This window comes from Amblyomma maculatum, chromosome 2 (genome assembly GCF_055883805.1).
Source record: "Amblyomma maculatum isolate TAMU_Amacu chromosome 2, ASM5588380v1, whole genome shotgun sequence".
Lineage (NCBI taxonomy): Eukaryota > Metazoa > Arthropoda > Arachnida > Ixodida > Ixodidae > Amblyomma > Amblyomma maculatum.
Genome location: NC_139345.1, coordinates 87381997 through 87402949, shown reverse-complemented (window position 1 = coordinate 87402949; position 20953 = coordinate 87381997). Strand labels below are relative to the sequence as shown.

The window sequence follows — 20953 nt, the reverse complement described above, 5'->3', positions numbered from 1 at the left end:
TTATACCACCTTGTGCTTTTGAACGGTAATCACTAGTAAAAACTATATGCTATTATCAGCCCAACTTTGTGCTGTACTCCTGCCCACTTTCTGCCATACCAAATATCGTTATATGGCATAGATTTTTTTTTTTTTGTACGCAAACTTGCCATAAGGCATATTATATAAACTCATGTAAATGGTTGGCTGGTAATTATTCATTTGACTGATTGATCGGTCGATTATTTGATCGATTTTTTTGATCGATGGACTGATTGATCTATCGATACCATCGCAGTATATGGAGTAACTGAGGTGAAGGACAGCCACATTAAGCATTATATGACTCGATGATCTCATTACAAGAGCTAAGCTTTCACTTCCTGACAAGTTTCCTCCATGGTTCTTACGCAATTGACTCCTTTAGGTTGATTATATAAATTTGCGCATTAATACCCAGAACCTCCAATAAAGCAAATGGCATCTTCCTTTGCAGGCATCATTCGGCTGCTGGCCTTCGAGAGAAAGCAATATTGTGCACATTGAGTGTGCAGTTCTCGAAACAAGTGAGCACCTCACAAGAGCACTTGTCATCCTGTGGGCTGGCTAACGCCTGGAACAGTCGTTTGATGTCGTTACGGAAGAGAATCCAAAAAGAATCCCCAATATGATCCATTTTCGCGGCAACAAGCGACGATCGAAATGCAGGTGCTTGCGTAACAATGGGCTCCACATCAATTTCCTCCTGGAAACGGACAGTCTCTGTTGTGTGTGTACCGCGGGGTTATGAAAGAATATCGTCGGCAGAGGACATGGCTTGCATTAGTGCGTCGCGCAAATCAGTATTGCATCCCGGTATACGCGTGGATATGCGCGTCTTCAAAAAATGAAAAAGCACTACTTTTATTGGCGCAATATGGAACATATCAGCAGCTCTGGCACGCTGAAAAAAATATTGCACCTAGATAAAAAAAAAAAAAAAACTTCACGATATATTTAACTACTGGCCCCAGGAAAATTCCTATAATCTGTAAACAGCACAACACACTCCGTACAAATATGTTATCTTCTGGACATTAGCGTCGAATGCATGTGCTGATAAATCTGGCAAAGTTGTGGCACACTGGGACGTCGGGCGAGCAGCTGTCCCACCATGGTTAATGGGCGATGCTGCCTTTGGGGCCAAAACGTGGAAGCGAGTATTGAGGGAGGGGTGTCCATAACCTCCCGTTGCCCAGGCCTCACCAGCTACCGCGATCGCACATAGAAATTTATCAGACCTCAACAGCCAGGGCCCAGGACATTGCAGTCCCCTACCGAGACGCCAGCAGGAGGCGCAGAGCCGCGGCGGGACGAAACCCAAAGGCAAGACAACGAGATCAACGCCATCACCCAGAGAAGAAGAGTAGATGGATAGATAGCTAAATATTAGCATCACCTTTGTAACGGGGTGGTCATAGGTGTCACTTAGCTCGTAATACTTGAGCGCTCAATACTGTTTTAGGTTAATTGATTGTTTCCTCCGCACAGTCCAACACTACCACCTTGACCTTTTTCACCAATCGTCAAGTCGTTTCTTACTTGCTTCCACTGTTTCATAACTTAGCATGCCATGATTGCCCCTAAACCCCAGTGCTTTTCCCCCGCCCGGGTGGCGCAGTAGTTAGGGCACTCGACCACTGTGCTCAAAGATGCGGGATCGAATCCCGGCCTCGGCAGCCGCTTTTCGATGGAGACGAAAAGCAAGGCGCCCGTGTGCTGTGCGATGTCAGTGCACGTTAAAAAATCCTAGGTGGTCGAAATTTCTGGAGTCCTCCACTACGGCGTCTCTCATAGCCCGAGTCGCTTTGGGACTTTAAATCCCCCAAACCAAACCAAAACAAGTCCTTCTCGAATCCCTACGTCGGCGTCGTGTACTGGTGCTTGAATTGCCTTACATTCTATAATAATATGTCCAACCTTTTACCTGCTTTGAATGCATTAGCAGCAAATGTCACCTGTGCTGTCGAATTTTTGCCATTAGGTCCTCAAGCTCTCAGCCCTAGCCTCAAAAAGTAATCCCCTACCTTTGGAATTGTAAAAAACATTTCCTTTTGAATTTTAACCTTAGCCGCCATAGAAAGCTCCAACGTCGGTTTGTCCAGCATTCTCTTTTACCAATGGAAATTTTATTTATTTATTTATTTATTTATTTATTTGTTTATTTATTTATTTATTTATTTATTTATTTATTTATTTATTTATTTATTTATTTATTTATTTATTTATTTATTTATTTATTTATTTATTTATTTATTTATTTATTTATTTATTTATTTATTTATTTATTTATTTATTTAACAATACTGCCAACCTCGCTGGAGATTATAGCAAGAAGGACACACGAATAATACGTACAAACTGGAACGAAACGTTTTGAAAAGGAAAGAAAAAGCCGGATGCAAAGCAGTGTTATTTGAGGTACTTAAGAATGAACATCATATCAATTACATGTATAAATTAAGTGTCAAATCAACGTAACACAGAGCCAAATAAATGCGGCAATTTCAAACTGTCATACAGGACGGAAAGTGATAGATGGTTTAATTTTTTAAGGAGAAAAGACTGCATTTAGAACAAAATAAAGCAAAAGGAACAAAAAGCTAAAAGTTAGCGAACATTATACACTCAGCACTAGAAACTCTTATAAGCTCAGCACATGACGAAGGCTTTGTTTCAGTACAATACAAGAAGTAGTATAAATCATAAAAGTTTTTCCTAATACAGACGCTACACATTACACAAAATTAGTTATTAATCATGGCAACTGTGATCCTAGTAATTCATTTTGTACAAGCGTTATGAACTTGCTTAGTGAATTAGTGTTTGTAATTGAAATATTGAGTTCGCTCCCTTCTCTAGTTACTTGTAGAAAATATGAATATATAAAACAATCTGTGGTGTGTGAGTATTCGCAGAGCGTATGCTGATGCTTATGACGCGTTTGTCTAGTGTTTGTGAGGGAGATGTACTTGGAAGAGTCAATTTTTATTTGTCCATGGCTCAGTTGATACAGAAATTTCAATCGCGCTAGCTTGGCTCGGTTTTGTAGAGTTAGCATTCCGGCATCATTTAGCATTTTTGAAGGTGAATCAGTTATTCTGTATTTGTTAAATATCAACCTGACAGCCCTATGCTGCATAGCTTCAATTTGTTTTGTGAGATGTTTAGTATGATGAAGCCAAACAATATTACCATATTCTAGTATTAGTCTTATGAGTGTATTATAAGCCAGAAGTTGTGTTTCAGGCCGTTGCAGGAAGTTGTGCGCGAGTCGCAGGTGTCTGTTAAGGAAGAATAGTCGTTTCAGAGCTTTTGAAGTAATGTTGCTAATATGAGTATTCCATCGGAGGTCATGGTGTAGTTTTTGTATCGTTTTCTTCCCCATAACATTTGTATTAATTTTCAAGCCATCTAGCTTTTCTCCTCCATGTCGTATCAATACTGCTCCGGTAGAGGTACCTGAAAATCTTTGCCGCCAAGCTCTTCTCCTTCATTTGCCTCAACCGTTCCTTATAGTGCATCTTAGATTTCGCCTCCCGCGCTTTGAACGCCAACCATCCCATATCACCTTGAACTGCCTCATTAGTAGTGGCTCCAGTTCTTGGCCGATCCCCCTGTGTGGGTATGTGCCATCAAATTAGAGAACAACAACAACATGTGCTCCCAAAGTAAGTCTGACGATTGTCCTCTGCTTTATCTTTTAGCGCTTCATCTCGTGGCGCCACCAGCAAATAACCCAAGGTATACGCGACTGGCCGACGGTCGCCTCCTTTCCTTCCCTCCGCCCCCCCCCCCCAAATGAGCATCGCTCAGCCACAGGAACGCAGGCACGAGCTCACCCTTTTCTGAACTCAAAACGAACAACTAGCCAGCCAGCTTGACTTACTGAAAACCAATCACTACTTCGTCCTCCTCGACGCTGAAGATGACCATAAAAGACAGGTTCCTACTTATATGGAGAGTCACTTCGCGACCCTGGAGACCCTGGTGACTGCGATTGAAACACAGTTGCCTTATCTTTCTAATATATTCCACGGAACTATAGCCCGTCAGACGGATAATGTCAGCGGACAGGTGACACAAGCTATAACTCACATTAGCCGAAAATAGATACATGAAAATCCGCGCATCCTTAAGCGAGCAGAGTTCATGAGGCCGGGTTCATGAGGGACGCTAAACGCCCCTCAAAGTTTAACAAAGTCATTTCCGATCAGTCTGACTTTTCTGAGGACTACTGCATGTCTGCGCCGGGAATCAGTGTTTTGGAAAGTTTTAACAATGTAACCCCGCCCTCCGTCTCATGCCATGGCCCCCAACTCTAAGTCGCGAGCCTGAACAACTCAGCCGCTTACACTAACAGAGTTAAACTTCAGACGTCTCAAAAACAATAAGAAGCGGTCTGATCTCTGCCTCTACTCTTGAGACCCTTGAATTCCTCATCGTCATGGCTGCCCTTCAGGAACCAAGCGCACGCGTCAAGCTCACGATACTGCATCATATATGCTGCCACTCGAATTGATAATGAGTCGTAAATGAATTGATAAGGGAAGAGACAACACACGTTTAAAGTTTAGCATGACTTAACGGCGCAAACAGACTGGCTTTTTGTCATTTTGTTTTTTCAAGACCAAGAGACAAAATTAGATACTCTCTGTACAATGAAGGGAGCTTCCTTCTTCAGCCCATATATTTCACGCCGAATACCACTAGTTTTATTGTTGTCAATGACGCATTGCAAGGTTAGCATCGGGACACAATTTTTGTTTTGTTTTTTCTGCCTCTCTATTAAGAAGACAACTACACAATAACAAAGCTGGAAGCGAGATCTACCATTGTTCTAACCCTATTCGACCAGCATTTCTGCTGGTTTCTGGTAAGCACCTTAGCTGTAATGCTCGAAAGGCACAATCGCATTAGAATGCACCCACTCTCATTATATAGCGCTTATGCAGCCCAACACTGAGGTGCTTCCACCGAAACAGTTCTGTAGGTGCCCAGCAAATCAGCGCGATGCTGAGTGGTTTCTGTTATTGTGGGTTCGGGTAAGGACAGTGACATCGTACGATAATGTATGTAGTTAATTTTCTTTATACATGACGGTCTGAGACAACAGGCTTTCTCCATGCTTCGACTTGGCATTTCCGAGAGCTAAGCCGGCAAGCGCCGTCCAAAAGAGCCTCGCGTTCACTAAGTCTCTAATAATGGGGAACAGATGGCATAGGCGCTTGTTTGACGCAAACCGAATCACAACAGAGTCCGCGTCTATCGGGTAAAAAGAGGTGTGTGTGTGTGTGGGGGGGGGGGGGGGGGGGGGAAGAGGGCAAGGTGGTGCGATTTTTCGGGATAAAGCTCTTTGGCCGTTCATACTTTTTCGCGTTTTGTGTAGAGAAAGAAACTGTCATTATGCACCCGACGCCCGCAACAGCATTACAGCATCTACTTAGCTGAGTTGCCCGGATTATACATAGACACATCATAGACTCAATCGGTGTGCCCTTTCTTTTCCTTGATTGTTATTTCGGCGTTGTTCGTTGACTTGTCCATGGAATGCCAGCAAAATATTAGATAGCGTAAACCATATATTCAGAATAATAAAATCTCTGTGTTTTCTTTGCGAAGGAATAGAAAGTTCTGCTACATTTCTCGCAGAAATGAGTATTACGTTTGATGAAGACAATGAAAGCGAACGCAGTCAGAATACCAACCTGTAATTTTGTGCTTACCTTTATGAATGTCTATGAATGTCAGGTGTAAATGGCCTCTATTTTCATTTCTTACTGGCCACAAAATCTATTTTTCTTTTATGTAAGGGCTGCCCATAAATTGCAGGTACTGTTTTTTGTTTTTTTTGACATCTAGCAATGGTCTCAGATTTTCGCCCCTAGAAAGTCTAAACCATAGTAAAGAGGATGATTACTCTTTGAGTGAAAAATTAGCAGTGAACCAATTTTTAGTAAGCGAAGCAACGCATTCAAGCACGTCGAAGAGAATATGATTGATACCGTGCACAGAAGTGCTTTTCATGGACACTGCAGCAAAGGGGAAGTTGTCTGGTATCTTCAGATTTTCGCGTTCTAACGATAATGGGAGTTCTTTAAACAGAGTGTTTACAACCTAAAGGAAGACCAAACGATTACACACAGATTTCGCCCTCAACGATCGCTTTCACAAACAGACTGAGATGCTTCATACAGTCCAGTCCAGTACAGTCCAGTCGAGTACAGTAATTTACAGCACAGTACAGTATGGTAAAGTACAATACAATACAGTACAGTATAATGCTGCTCCGTGAGTCAAAAATAACATCTCCACGCACTTTCACATCAGAATGACGGGCTCCATATCGGTGTAAAAGCTATGAATCTGAACCGAAAGGTGGGAAACGTTCTGAATCCAATTTAGAATCCAAACAAAACCACACAGGTCTGCGGAATAGGTTTTTGCTGAGAGCGAAATATAGAAGTCGTTTTCATCAGTTTCCTTTTAACGTTAAACAAAATATTGTTCATGTGTTAGCTGAAGCCTGTATGAAAACGAGCACAGAAATTTCGTACTTACCAGCGAACGAAATTGCTGCAGCTGTTTTGTGTTAACGGCGCATTCTTGAAAGCGTCCCTCATTTTTCATTGTCTTTTCTATTTTCAGAGCATATCGGCACACATCTTCCATCATGCCACTTCAACCCAGGCGCAGAGCAATAGGCTGTCCTCAGCCGAGATAGGGGTAACTGAGGAACTGCGGACGTAGAACGATCCTTCCAAAGAAATGGTTTCGGGAAAATCTATTAGAACAAGGCTTATATAATCGTGGCATGCTGGCTTCTGCCAAAACTTCTCAGGATAGTAAGATTGAGTAGCAGTTGTTTTCGGTTAAGCCAAGCTTGTTCCGTGGAAGTCGTGCTGCAGCGTCGTAAAGAGGCTCTGACAAGAAGTACGCCGATATTACATGTGAACTAAAGCGCCGCACAATAAATTTCTAACCTCGTCTGTAGAGCTCTCTATAGACGAGGTTACAAATTCAGGAGTCGAACGGAGGCTTACCGTTTCTTGCTTTATTTTACAAAAAAAAAAACCTAAAGAAAATTCTTTGCTTCAAGGCGACTAACTGAAGTGTACGCAATAGGCTTTGTTGGACGACCTGCAAAACGCTTCCCCCATTAACCAACCATATGCTTAGGGAAGCAGGGATTTCGGCCTTTCGTCCTTTCCATGTTCAGGAAGCTTTTTGTGGGCTGACGTAAAAGTGGAGCATTATCAATGCCCAGCATGAAATATATGTTCCCCATTTGTCCTAATAAATTGAAAATACTAATATTTATGTCCCAATGATTTACTACTAGAACGTGATTAGGTGCAGTGAAGAGAAAGTGATAAATAGTTGAGAAAAGTGCGGTGGAGTCAAATGAAGATAATGGACAAGTAGCAGAAAGTTGTTTTCGCGCTTGCTCCATCCCCCTTTGTTCTTCCTGTAGAAGAACTTCAAGAAACAATCAGATGTCCATATTTAGCATGCTGACAAAAGTGGACCCGCCTGCTGCTGTATAATGCTGATTTTGCTTCGTAACACATATAGGAGACAGTTCCGTTAAGTAACGCAGAAACGCACCTGTCCACCGTTCAGCACGTGTGCGTGCATTATATCACTAATGCCAATGTTGTTTTACGTAAATTCGAGGCCCGCTACCCTATTGCTAGGGAAGGCTTCATAGAAATATCCTCCATACATTTCGCCGCATCTCAGAAAAGCAAGTTTAAGATTTCCATACGGCCTTCGGTCCATACCACCAAGCGAAAAAGAATTAATTGCAGCGCATTCTGCCCGCACCGGTGAAACTTTGTACCAGGTACGCCTTTAACGCCGTAGTAGGTATTATAAGAAAGGTATTTCATACCGTTACCCTGATTGCGTTAACGTTTATCTTGTCACCAATCGGCGATATCTCTGGATAGCGGTACAAAACGCAGGATACGTTTTAGCATATCGTTCTCCTCGTATCTAGTTTCTGCCGCAGTTCGTAGTCACTGTAGCGACCAAAAAGTGATGATGATCGCAGAAGGGCCAGCAATAAGGTGAACATAAAATGGTAATAGTACAAAACATCCTGCGGAGAAATATTTTGTATGCTCGACTATATTACAAATATATGAGCATTCAAAGTATTTCTCCGCACTGAGGGGCTGTATACACAGCTCATAATTTTCACCTCGGGGTACACGTGTTGGCTAACTGTTGACTCATCGGCTTTTCAAATATTCGTGTAATACTGGACACCTTGTCTACTCCGGTTGTACCATGACAAGTAGAAATTTTAAATGCACAGAATAAAGTAACTAAGTTTGCGAGCAAAATGTTCAATCCGTAACAAAGAGCTCTACATACAGCGCATATACCACCGATACATTTCATTTGCCTGGTGGAGAGCCGCGTTTGGTGGCCGTGGCGCCATCCAGCGACAGTAAGTCACAACGCTTCATATATAGCTAGAGAAAATATTACAGCGCAGCTCCTTGTCGCCCGTTCCTGGGTTTCGAGTCTTTGTCGGCGCCGGCCGCGTCGGCCTCGTAACCACCGTGCTCGTAACTAGCTCCACCCCCATTTCATCCCCCAGTTCGAGCCGGCGCTTCGGCAACCGGAGCCTTGAAGTAAGGGGGAAGGGGGATTCACTCAGTGGCGAACGATGGGGGCACGAGCGCGCGCAGCAACCGGAAAATACAAGGAAAGGAAGGGGAGGGGGGGGGGGGGGGGGGGGTCGCCGGTTGTAGCGCTAGCAGCGACTAACTGATGCCGCTGCCGCCGCTAGCGAGTCAAGTCAACGCGTCTGCGTAGAACACCGTCGCGGCCATGCAGAAAGAGGAGGAGGGAGTCCCTCCCCCCTCTTCCAGCATGGCGGCGAGGATGCTCTCCGGTTGCCGAAACGCCGGCTCGCTATCAGCGGATCACGGTGCATGCATCCCGTTCTCATTCGCTTCACTCGCTAATGGCGTCAGCGGCATCAGTATAGTGCTAGTATATTCTAGGCAATGTAGCATCAGTCATCAGTCGCTGCTACCTGTTAGTCGCGCAACGTTCCTATGGGCCCATGCGCTGCTTCCCGCAACCTCCCGATAACTCAATTGCTATCTTCATTTCTCCGAACACAACGCTTCTTTCATGACAGCCAAGAACTGTTAGTGGAGTGTTTCTTGAAGGAATGCACGTGAAAAATTAAAAAAAAAGTTGTCTGGAATTGTACATACGTGTCTTGCCCGAAGTATTTTCCTCAATCTACCGAAAAGGTGAAACAGGTGATGAGATACGCTCAGATTTCGTATTAGGAAATAACTTAATTGTGGGTAATTTGTTTCTTTTCCACAGTTATTAGTAATGATCACTGCATTGCCAGATTTTTAGGGGCTAAAGTTCCAGCTGATAAAAACCTGAAAAACTTCTGCCAAATGCATGAGGTTGTTCCCGGTGTATAGCCGAGCTCAACAGCTCTGAAACCGCTGATTTTCTAGAAAACATTTTCTGAGGTCGCTTCTACAGAGAAGGATAAGCGAGATCATGCGAAGTGAAAGAGAATGCAGCCGCTTAGACCCAGATAACACAGCTAATGATGTGGCAGAGATGCTGTGTTTGGACCAAGGCGGACGAGCAGCGTGCCGCCTTGTTCAACCTGATCGGGGACCATCGCCTTCCGTTGAATATATTGCCATTGCATTTGCATGAGACCTAACCTTGACAGCATCCTCCGGCGCCACCCTAGTCCATAGCTGCAGAATAAGATAGTTGTGGGACCAGTGCAATAAACTGTACGCATAAATGACAAGTCGCAGAGCTCTCTAGAGACATGGTAGAAATAAAAGAAGCGAACAGGCGCTCACCTTTTTTTTTTTTTTTTTCAGATAATAGAGCTTCTCAAAAATGTTCGTTTACTTCAATGTGACAAACTGAAGCGTACACGACGAACTTTGTTTTGCGACCTGCAAAACATTTCCTAGAGTACCTCGCCTCTTGCTTAGTGTTCCGGAAACGTTATGCGGGCTGCTGTAAACGTGCAATGTGATCAGTGAGTAGCGTTAAATATGTGTTGCCCGTTTGTCCATAGGAATTGAAAATACTGATTTGTTATTCTTCGAAGAGTTCCTGAAAATACTAAGAAAATGATTAGATATGCCCGGAAGCATGTAGGCTAGTGAAAAATTAGACATCAAAAGAATCTTTCCAAAGTACTATACAAACCCTCTGATCAGATGATCAGGGATAAATTATTTAGATATTTTAACTGTATTTACTAGCAAAACCTTTCTTTAAATAAACCTTCGAGACTAGTTTGGTAGAATCAGGAGAATAATATGTGATTAGTATCAAAAACCTGAATTCGCGATTACTCCATTTACTATTGTTCTTCCTAGCTGAACATGAAAGAAACAATGAGATGTTCATATTCAGTATAGTGACCACAGCGGACGCACCTGATGCTATAAAAACACTTATTGCGGTTGGCTATGCACACCTGAAGCAGTTCCGTTAAGTAATATAAAAATACTCCTATCCATTTTTCGGTACGCGTGCAGGAATCAAATCCCAAATATAAACCTTAATTCGCGTAAATTCTAGGCCCGCTAAGACATTGCCCGAGAAAACTTCGTCCAAATATGCTCAACATACCTGGCTACACCTAGGAAGACCAAGTTCAAGATTTCCACAGAGCCTTTCGGCGAAATGATTAAGGGGAAAAATTGCAGCGGATCTACCGTGCGTTGGAGTCAATTTGAAGCATTTACGCCTTTAACGCTGCTATATATGTTATAAGAGGTATAACATATGGTTACCGTGTTTATGTTACCGTTTAATGTGTTACCGGACGGCGAAATTCCTGGTTTTCGCCGCAAAATGAATTTTAGCATATCGTTTTCCCGTATCTAGTTGCCGTGGATAGTTTCGTAATTGCCGTATCAATGAATCTATGGTGATGGCAGACGACCCACATATAGTGCAAGCAAATATACGCAAATATTGCAAAACTTCTGCGCAGAAAAAATATGCATGCTCAGCCATATCATCCGTGCATGCGCCTTCAAAGCATCTATCCGTAATGAGGTGCTTTATGTTCGTTAATAATCCTCGGGGCGTAAATCTTAGCCAACTGCCAAATCATCGGCTTTCCAAATCTCCGTGTAATGCAAGGCCCCTTGCTTGCCCTTGCTGTACCGTGATCAGTAGACCTTTTAAGCACATAGGATGGAGTAATCAAGCTTGCGAACAAAGTGCTCAGCACCCAATGTAGAACTCTATAAACAATGCAGATACGGCCCATAATTTAGGTTCGCCCTGTTGGAGAGGCGCATTCGGGGCAGTGGCGCCATCCAGTGACAGTGAGTCAAAGCGCTCCAACTGTGGCTGGAGAAACCTTTGATTTTTCACAGTAATTACAATTGCTTTGTTCATTAAGCGCTTCCATTTTCTCAGTGACGATAGTTCTGAAAATTGAGAGCGATGTACAAGTCAACAAAAGTCTTAATATCTGCTGCCATAGGCAATAGAATGTTCAAGGTTTACTAGCTAGTTCAGCAGCTACAAAAACACCGATTTTGTCACAAAAAAAGTTTCTAGTGTTCACCAATACTTGGAGCTTTAAGTGAGAGTATGCGAAATTAAAACGTATGCAGCCGTTTAAAGTATTATATCCCACTGAATTATGCGGCGGCTATGCTGTGTTTGGATCAAAGCTGACCACAGCGTGCCGCACGCCCCGTTGGTCGGCCAAATCTTAGAAATGTTAAAAAAGATCTCCTAAAGTGCTCACACCACGATAATGGCCGAGCAGGCGCAAATGCCTCCAGCCCATCTTGGTAAACAGTTACATAAACCCCGTGATGATATAACACTTTGCTTCGACCTTTTCACCGCGCATTATTGCACATGTCATCGAGGTTATAGTTTGTCACCAAGGTACATGAGAGGGAGCAAAAGTAAGCGGCTAATATCTGCATCACGATCTTTTTTCACTCTCATGCCCACGCACAAGAACGATGAGCTGTGCCCCATTACATCGGCAGGCAAAACTTATGCCCAATAGTGTTTAAACGTTAAATGTGATTATTAAAAATATGAACCGTTCCGGCCACTAAACCTAATGCAAAACCCCACCCCTTCCCCCAATCACCACAAAAAGAAGTAGAGTGCAGAATGCACATGCCATTCAAACGCAACTGGCACATATATTTCCCATACTTGCACTTTGTGCATCACTGATATTTGGAAAATCGTAAAAATCGCTCTGTAAATGATAAGTCAATTGAATAGTTGCTGTGAACCTATAGTTAAAGGCGTGTAAGCCATTGAGACTGTAGCAGGTGAAGGAACATAGTGAAGTGCTACGTGCTAGCAGAAAAAAAAAAAAAAAGTGTAATAAATGCCAAGAGACACAGGGTACGTCTAGACAATAGAACCGAATTGAAGAACGTTATTTTGTGTGCCAGCAACATTTTAACTCAATCGAAGGAAGGCAACATATACCGGTAACGCGTTAAATGTCTTTAACCTTTATTATCTTGTCGCTTTCAAATTATCCATATGTGGACACAATAGAACGAAGAAAGCTCAGTGCGTACATTTTAAAAACTTAGAACGTTCATTAGGAAGTTAGAAAATTTAGTCTAAAACATATTATATAAACGCGGTGGTTAAATACGATTTAAGACACTTTCGAAAGAATTTTCTTATAATTTATAACAGCAAGTCGGCTTGTATGCACACCAGGTAGCATTTCAAACGGATTTGCTTCTATGCGCGCGTCTTCAGCGGGAAGATGGTAATTTACGCTTAATTTTCTTTCAGTGACGCACTCACGTAATGATCTCGATAAGCTTCATAATCTCGATAAAAAACAGCAACGCTCGTTGGCAACTTTAAAACATTTTGAAAAGCTGCAAGGTGACATCACTGGCGACATTGACTCATTTTCAACGCGCTCCATGACGTGTGGTATGGAGTCAAATACCATTCTGCTCTATTTTTCTTAGTGACGTGAACTCACGGATATCGGTTTCTCTGAGCGCAGTTCGATTAAGTCTGCGCCTATGATTTCGCGCCGTCTAATGAGTTGCGTAGAAGCCTGCACAACAGACTTCCGGCTCTCTGTGACCAATCTCCGGGTTTCACAAGCGTGTGCTAAATCCGGGGACTCTACACTGAATTTGCATAATGCTGCAATACTGTGCCTTCGCATAATTTCCTGCCTATATGAGGGTTGTCTTGTACGTCAATGTGAGCGACCAGAGATGATCACTGTTGTGTTATTACCCAGCCTCAGTTTGCACATCCTTCGTTGTTATTTATTTACTAACTTACGTTACACGCCGCCATCATTACAAGTTTGTATAGTTAGCGATGTTAACCGTCCGCGATACAGGGAGTTCAGGAAAGCGCTCTCGACTGCGGCGATTAATCCTTAGAATTAACCAGGACATGAACAACATTATCTGCATTAATTCAAACCCCAGTCGTTTCTATAAAACAAGACAAAAAAAATGAGAATTTCAAGAGCGATCACCTGTTTGCAGCCTTTAGTTCATTCCTCTCTTCAGATTATTCATACGAGAGTTATAACATTTCCTTTAAACAGCGGTTGATAAATGATTGCTTGCGACCATCTAACATAAGCAGATACATATACCTGCAGTGTAACGCAACTGCGAGACAAGGTTTGCGACTTATGCAATATAAGGGCATATAAACAATGTTTCAGAAAGAGTCTAAGCATTAAAATCTTTGCAATTACGCTTAATATATAAAAGGACAATTATACATCATGGTCAAGTCCTCTTGAAAAACAGATCCGAACGAGACCATTGGGCACTGCCTACTCAAATGAAGCAGTTTTTACGATTTGTTGCTACAGAACTGCGCCACCTGTAGCTTCAGTAATTGCAAACGCTGCGGAGATACCATTACCAAATTATCATTCGAGAGAAAGCTGCCTCCCTACACCACGGTGAATATTTAGCATATTAGCTGGTTCAGTATTCAAAGTATGTAGAGGCGTGTCACTGCGTTTTCAACAAATCAAATTAATCGCAAAGGCACTTCTTCGTTGCATATTTGTAAGCACTTTCATCAGCCTTTTCATCTACCTCCAGGATCTAGTATGCCTTTTCCCAATTGTCACTTATCTTCAGTCCTATATTGGCGTTAGCCTAATCCCCTAAAAACTAATGAAACACATAGGCATCGTATCTCTTAGCTATTATATACTACAGACCACCTTTTTGCTAACTACTGGTTATTGGCGCTGACGTGCAGGCGGACTGCTAACGAGGAATGAGAGTTGCCACTGGTGTTCTGATAGGGGATGCTAGCCAGTGAAAAAGACACTGAGTGAGAGTGGCAACATGTAAATATTACTAGTTACCAGTAGTCTATTTTTCACTATATATATATATATATATATATATATATATATATATATATATATATATATATATATATATATATATATATATATATATAAAATTACGAAATGTGGCTTCCTTGTTTCACTGTCTGGTTACAAGGGCTTGAATGGAGCAGAAAGGGTTAAGCGCCTCGCGCCTCCTATGGGCCGCTTTGAAGACACCAGGAGAGAACCACGAGAGGGCGCCGGTGCTTGTTTGCAGGTCGCCTGAGACGAGGACTGTTGCTGCGCTCTTTTGACCGATCGCAGGTGGGGACGATTTCTGCGTCACGTAACCCAAATTTCGGCTCCCTTTGATCTGGTTCCGCGCACCCTTGGCAAGAAATCAGAGGCACTGCTTCGAGAAAAAGTACCTAACCGGCGTTACACGTCCAGGTGTTGTGAGCGAACGGCCAATGGAGAACGCATCCTGATTGATAGATGCTGGCCTGTGTTGGTGCCCACAGCTGTGCAAATAGAGTTTCAAAAGTACTTTTCGGAGAAGCTACTAAGCAATAGAAACAGAACACCGAGGAGATATTTAATCCGTGCTACAGCTTGCAAGAAAAATGCGAAGGACGATACGCCTATCAGAAAGTTAGGTTGTGAGTCGCTAATTTAAAATTTGACATTGACTCACCCGCCTCGAAACGCAAAGACGTCCGTGTACTCTGCGATATCAGCGCATGTTAAAGATTCCCAAATAGTCGAAGGTATTCCGCAGACATCCACAACGAAGCCACTTCCTTTCTTCTTTGACTGCCACCTTTCTCCCTTCCTTTACGCAAGGTGCAGATAAGTATCCTCCGAAAGCTGTGACAGATACTGCGTGTTTCCTTCTCACAAAAACCTGTTTACAATATTTTGTCCACATTTACTGGAAACTCACGCTGTGTATTTCGCCCCTCACTAGAGTTTAAAGCATCCGTCAAACTGCGCACAACAAAAGGATCCTATTTGTGAATAAGCTTCCTGAGTTTTCTCAAAAAGCGAACGTCGTGATGCATTCGTGAAAGTTCTATCGCTCTCAGCAAATTATGATATTCCTGACCATTTGCTAGAAAAGGCAAATGTTATAAGTATAGGCCCTGGGATGGTCGAATAATTTACTTTTATTATTGAAAATATGTTTTATTAAGGGAAGAGCCCCTTTCAATGCCTCTATAGTGGCAAGCCTTTCCTTACTCCCAAGAAAACAATTTTTCTTTCGAAGGCGTGTTCAAATGACACTAAACATGTGCATTGTTTACATGTGAACAGCACCGCGACCGTTTGGACGAATTGATTTCCTAACTAGAAAAGTACACTGGCTGTTCAACACACAGTGTCAACCTAAACAAAAAGGTTGAAGTTGAAGTTCTTCAACTTCACGAGGTCGCTGCACCAGACAAATAGAACGTCTTCTTCCAATAGAAATAAGCGTCTCAAATTAGGGCAGCTGACATAACATATTTTGTTAAGCGTTTCTAGAGAACTCTAGGCAATATTTGTGCGGGAATAATGTTTGTTTTTCTCGTGATTCTTGCGAGTCCGCGGTTTCATTTTTTGCGTACTGCATAATAAAGCGAGCGCGGGTGCGTGCATTGCATTCCATATGTTATCGTGGTGCGAGATTCAGCGCAATAGGTGTTACTTGTATACGAACAAGAATACACCAATTACATTTACACATTCGCATTTTAAGCCACACGAAAGCAGTAAAATGTTGAGCATAGGGACGAACCGCCGGCGGCTGCCGACTAGTGAGCGGGCAGGCTGCGCCATCTATACTCCTCTTCCGAAAACGCATCGCAGGAGCCGGAACGCTCATCACACTTCTCCCGCCACTGCAGTGTGGTCAAATCAACGTTCTTATTATTGCATGTGGTTGCTCGGAGGATGACCATCAGGCCATGATAGGGAAATCACTTCGTTATTATTTTTCGCCGTTCTAGTACTAGCCTGGAACAGCCTTTTTACCTCCCCCTCCTCGCCCTCGAGCCACAGACGTTTAGCTGAGCACGATTCTAAAAAATAATAATGACAGCCATTTTAACTCCGGATATTCGTCAATATGTGGAGTCTATTTGTTTAGAAACCACATAATAGTGGGTCTTCATTCAGCCTTAAGTTGCCTTCACGCTGACATAGGATAAGACAAATGATTTGAATCATCAAATCCGTCACAGGTGTTTCCACGATGCCAGCTTAGGCAATCAACCGCAAAGATTTTTCGGGACAGAGCTTCGGATAACGGGAAACGAGGCGAAAAAGAGAGTCAGCGAAAATGCACGTGCATCAAATCGGACACTGACCTGATGCCGGCGTGTAGATGTTGAGATGCAAGCAGTCCTCGCTGGTGTTGAGCAGGGCGGCGTGCGCCAACCTCCGTAGCTGCTCGAGGCGGCCGGGCGGCATCCGAGCCGCGGCCGGAGAAGACTCATTCCGTAGGAACTCCGGTAACCGCTGTGGGCACGCGGGACCCGGCGTGTCGGCCGCACGCACATCGTCCCAGTGTGGGGAGTTGACGGGCGGCATGAAGCGCAGCGTGCCCAACGGTGGGCTCACGTATGGCACGCCCATGAACGCCTCTACAGGAGGCAAATGGGTCCCGAAGCGGGAGCCTAGGGTAATAAGCTTTCCTCTCAGTTGGCCGTACTTGGTCCTCACCACGCGTGGGCTGGGCCGGCTTGAAGTCACCGGATTGGCATCCGCCGCGCCCGCGGTCGAAGTCAGCACAAACAAGGATGCGAGCAGCGAGGCACAAACCCACGACTCCAGGCACATGACGACTCCCTTGCTTTCTCCCATCTCTGCACTTGTTCAATACAATTTTTGCTATTGGCTTAATTTAGTTAGTTCTATTTTTCCGTTCCTCTTGTCGTTGTTATATATTCCCCCTTTTTTTTCTTTTGGAAGTCTCGTTTTTCTGTCTTCCGTGCCGCGGTGCTAAGCCTATTACGTTTCACTTTTCTGGTGTCACGTTTTGCCTCTGTCAAGGTGGTACGGCGGCGAAAGCGCACACAACTTGGCGACAGTGGTGGAGTTCACGGTCACAGTCTCTGGCCCACGAGTGCAGCTCTTTTAAACAGGCCATGGTGGGAAAGAGTCCTAAATACACCGGAGAGGGGCCTGAATTAGTAAAGACGTAGCTGCCGCTCATGAGCCACGCGTCTTGTCCACGTGCGTGCCTTGCATTCCATAGCAATCCGTTTGATCGTCCTGATCGTCCGGTCTTCCATTGCAGGGTACCCTGTGCGAGAGCAATGCCGACCAGCAAAGTATTATAGGTTTGCATTTTCTATACCAAGAAAATGAGTACCAAAACATTTTCGATCTACATATCGGGAGTAGGTAAATGGGACGTAACAGTACCATGTGTATATTTCTCACATATTGCAAGCTACAATAGTAGCAATATATTGAACGCCAGCGATTCTTTCCTACGTTCACGCTTTCTCATGAGGCTCAAGTAGCTTGAACACTTTAGAGTAGTAGCGCATGTGAGGGAAACTAAAAGAGACCATTCGACTTCTCTAGGTACGTTTCATCATTCATCGCGCACTGATGTTAGTAACGAAGTGCGTTAATTTATTCAATGACTATCAACGCAATGCTGACAAAAGGAATAAACTCATAAAAAAATTAAAGTCGAGCAGGTAATCAGACGCAATGCTGCTGCTTCAGCAGTGTTCAATTTTCCATAATGCTTTCACTATTATGTAATTTTACAAATAATGCCTTTGTCTTTCATTATTCCTTAATTTCACCAGGCTCACATGCCATAGCCCAGTTGGTTGCTCTCGTTTCTAACTCTAACGGGGATAACAAGCGTTTATGTACACCGCAAGATTGACGCTGTCATGCGTTTCCGCCATTAGAAGGCAAAGGGGGGGGGGGGGGGGCAGAGGGGGAACCGTCTAAGAGTGTGGTGGGAGTTCTTTCTGGAGGGCAAGTGGCCTTCACACTGCTTGTTTGGGTTCAATTTCACAGCCTACGTTTCATTCCACTGCTGCATGGGCTCCCTTTAAAGTGAGGGTCTTGTGGAGAGCGGATCTACGAGGATTGGTAGCGAGCGGCGCTTTTTCAAGGTACAGTTGTGCGGTGGACGGTGCCTCTGGAAGCTAAAGGTGAGGAGAGGTAGAAAGGTGGTTCAAAGGGGGCAGTGAGTGTATGGGCAGCACCTTAAGAAGCCAGGGGATGAGGTGAGGAGATGGCTGGTGGAGGTACTGCTGGAGAGGTGGAAACTGACGCCAGAGGGCTTCACTTCGCACGGACGGCAGATTTTTCAGAGGGAAGGGAAGGCGCGAGAGAGGCGCATAAGTTCTCCTTGCGCAGTAAAAAAAAGAAAGGCGCAGTTAAGAACGCATATTTACCTGTTATGAAAACAGCTCCAATATCGCCCAACGTCGTACAAGATAAACTCCAGTGGTCACGTTCATCACGCCCGACGTGTTCGCAGAATCACGGCTTCACAGCGGAACCAATTCTTTTTGTACTGGGACACGCAAAGGGAGCGGAGAAAGCACGGTGGCGACAGCCGATCGTTGATACCAATCCAAACGAGCACACGAGAAAGGTTGACGAGCTCGAAACATGAAAGTTTAAACAAGCAGAAACGGAGAGATCCGGAGCAGTAAGTGGCGCGGTCACATCCAGTGACATTGATGACAAAAGCAAGAAAAAATACTGAACACAAAGCAAAATGGGGCAACACAGTCAAGTGACGAGATCCGACCACCGCAGGGAGCACGCACCCCGAGCCCCGAGAAAACGCCTCTGGCGGCGCCTAGTCCAAGTGCGGAGCGCCAGCCAGTCGCCCCGAGACCCCTCGCTGCCTTCTCCTCTGCCTCTTTCTCCTCCAGCGACCGCCGCTGCGGCTCCACATCCTCACCCTCCTCCAGGAAGAGGAGGAGATGACGAGAGAGGAAACACCCTTTCTCGAAACGGGAGATGGAAAAGCGCGGCTTCCCCATCTCTTCCCGCAGCAGCGGACGGCATCCCCTCCCATTCTACCTTCCTCCCTCACTCCGCCGCAGAGCTGCGCCTCTGCGCGCACTGTCCCCTTTCTCCTGAGCGGTGTGCGCTAGGAAGCGAAGGGAAGCCACTCTCACGGCTCATGCGCAAACCTGACCCTCCTCGTCGTCGTTCTCGTCGCCGTCGTCAGAAGCAGCACCGGCGGTGCAAGTCTTTTTCTAGAGAGGTAGCATGCACCTAGTCGAACATCGCAAGAACGGAACGCAGCCGTCGCTCCTCTTGGAAACCGAAAGACTGTAGGAGTCGCAAGATGGGTTCAAAGGAAATAAAGCATGGTTTTGTCAGGAGGGTAAAGCGCTTCGTTAAACCGTTGCATGGAAAAGGGGCGGCTGTCCGTGGCCTGAACTAGAGGCAAGAGGCATGGTGGCTCAAAAGGCGCAGCCATTATTTTCTTCTTGTTCACAAAATAATACCGAAGATAAATGGCAGTCCGCAAAAATAGGCGTGTCATCGTTAATCTGGCATCTCTTCATTCCTAGTTTTTTTCCGGAAAGGTGACGCAGCGGTGCTGAAAACGAGGAGCATCCGCTAGCACGGTTTAGCGACCCCATCACTTGCACCCTTTCTGGGCAACCCGCATCACATTCAGGGTTGTTCCACTTTCCCGCGCAGACAGCTCACACAACGCCGCCGCCAGACGCCCCCGCTTTCCTGGGCGCAAATTGCGAAACATTGAAGCTAATTTTCCCGCCTGAGCTACCGGGTTCAGGGGTTGATCGTGCACGATCCAGCGTCACTTGTCCTGCTTTGCTGTCCTTTTTTTTTTCATCTATCTATATTTCAGTACTACAGAAAAATATTTTTCTGGATGCTTTAAAAAAATGTCCTCGTTATACGCGCATGATACGTAATACACTAAAGTGACATTATCTTTAAATATAAATAATAATAATAATAATAATAATAATAATAATAATAATAATAATAATAATAATAATAATAATAATAATAATAATAATAAACTGTAAATCTTTAACGCGCACTGACATCGTAAAGCACACGGACGCCTCTTAATCTTATTACACTGCGTAATCGGCCAATACGTTCTTGGCATTTGCCATAACAGCTTTTTTATTTTTTTTATTCTTCTAAGGTTCTCCTTCCCTTTAGCGTTAGAAGACATCATTTTAGTAGACCTTTACGCCTGGCTTGGTTCTAACGATGTTCATGCATACTTCAGCGACAGGAACGAGAGACGAAACCCCGCGACCAAATTCGGCAACGCAGATCGTCGATGCATATTTACTCACATTGGGATATTATAATTGCTCCCGCATCGCAACTGACGCGAGAAAAATGATTTTATAATTCGATACGTTATTTGCATTACAACGATATTACGATGTGTTAATTTCATTACAAGCAGTGTTTACTTATTGAATGGTCGAAAGAATTAAGCACTTGCATTCACTTGACTTAGAAGTCGCCGCCACTGCGCTGCGCTCGGCATCAACTCTTCCAAACGCCGCATCTTCCACGTACAAAGTCATGTGATAGCTT

General features: G+C 44.2%; 1 protein-coding gene across 1 annotated transcript in view; it reads right to left on the bottom strand.

Annotated features, from left to right (window-relative positions):
• LOC146199218 (neuroligin-4, Y-linked-like) overlaps positions 1-17203 on the bottom strand; it is a 431570-nt gene extending 414367 nt beyond the window's left edge. The window contains exon 1 of the mRNA XM_084594697.1: positions 16732-17203. Within this exon, the coding sequence (XP_084450823.1) occupies positions 16732-17203 (472 nt within the window). The remainder of the gene's footprint in view (positions 1-16731) is intronic.
• Positions 17204-20953: the final 3750 nt, after the last annotated feature.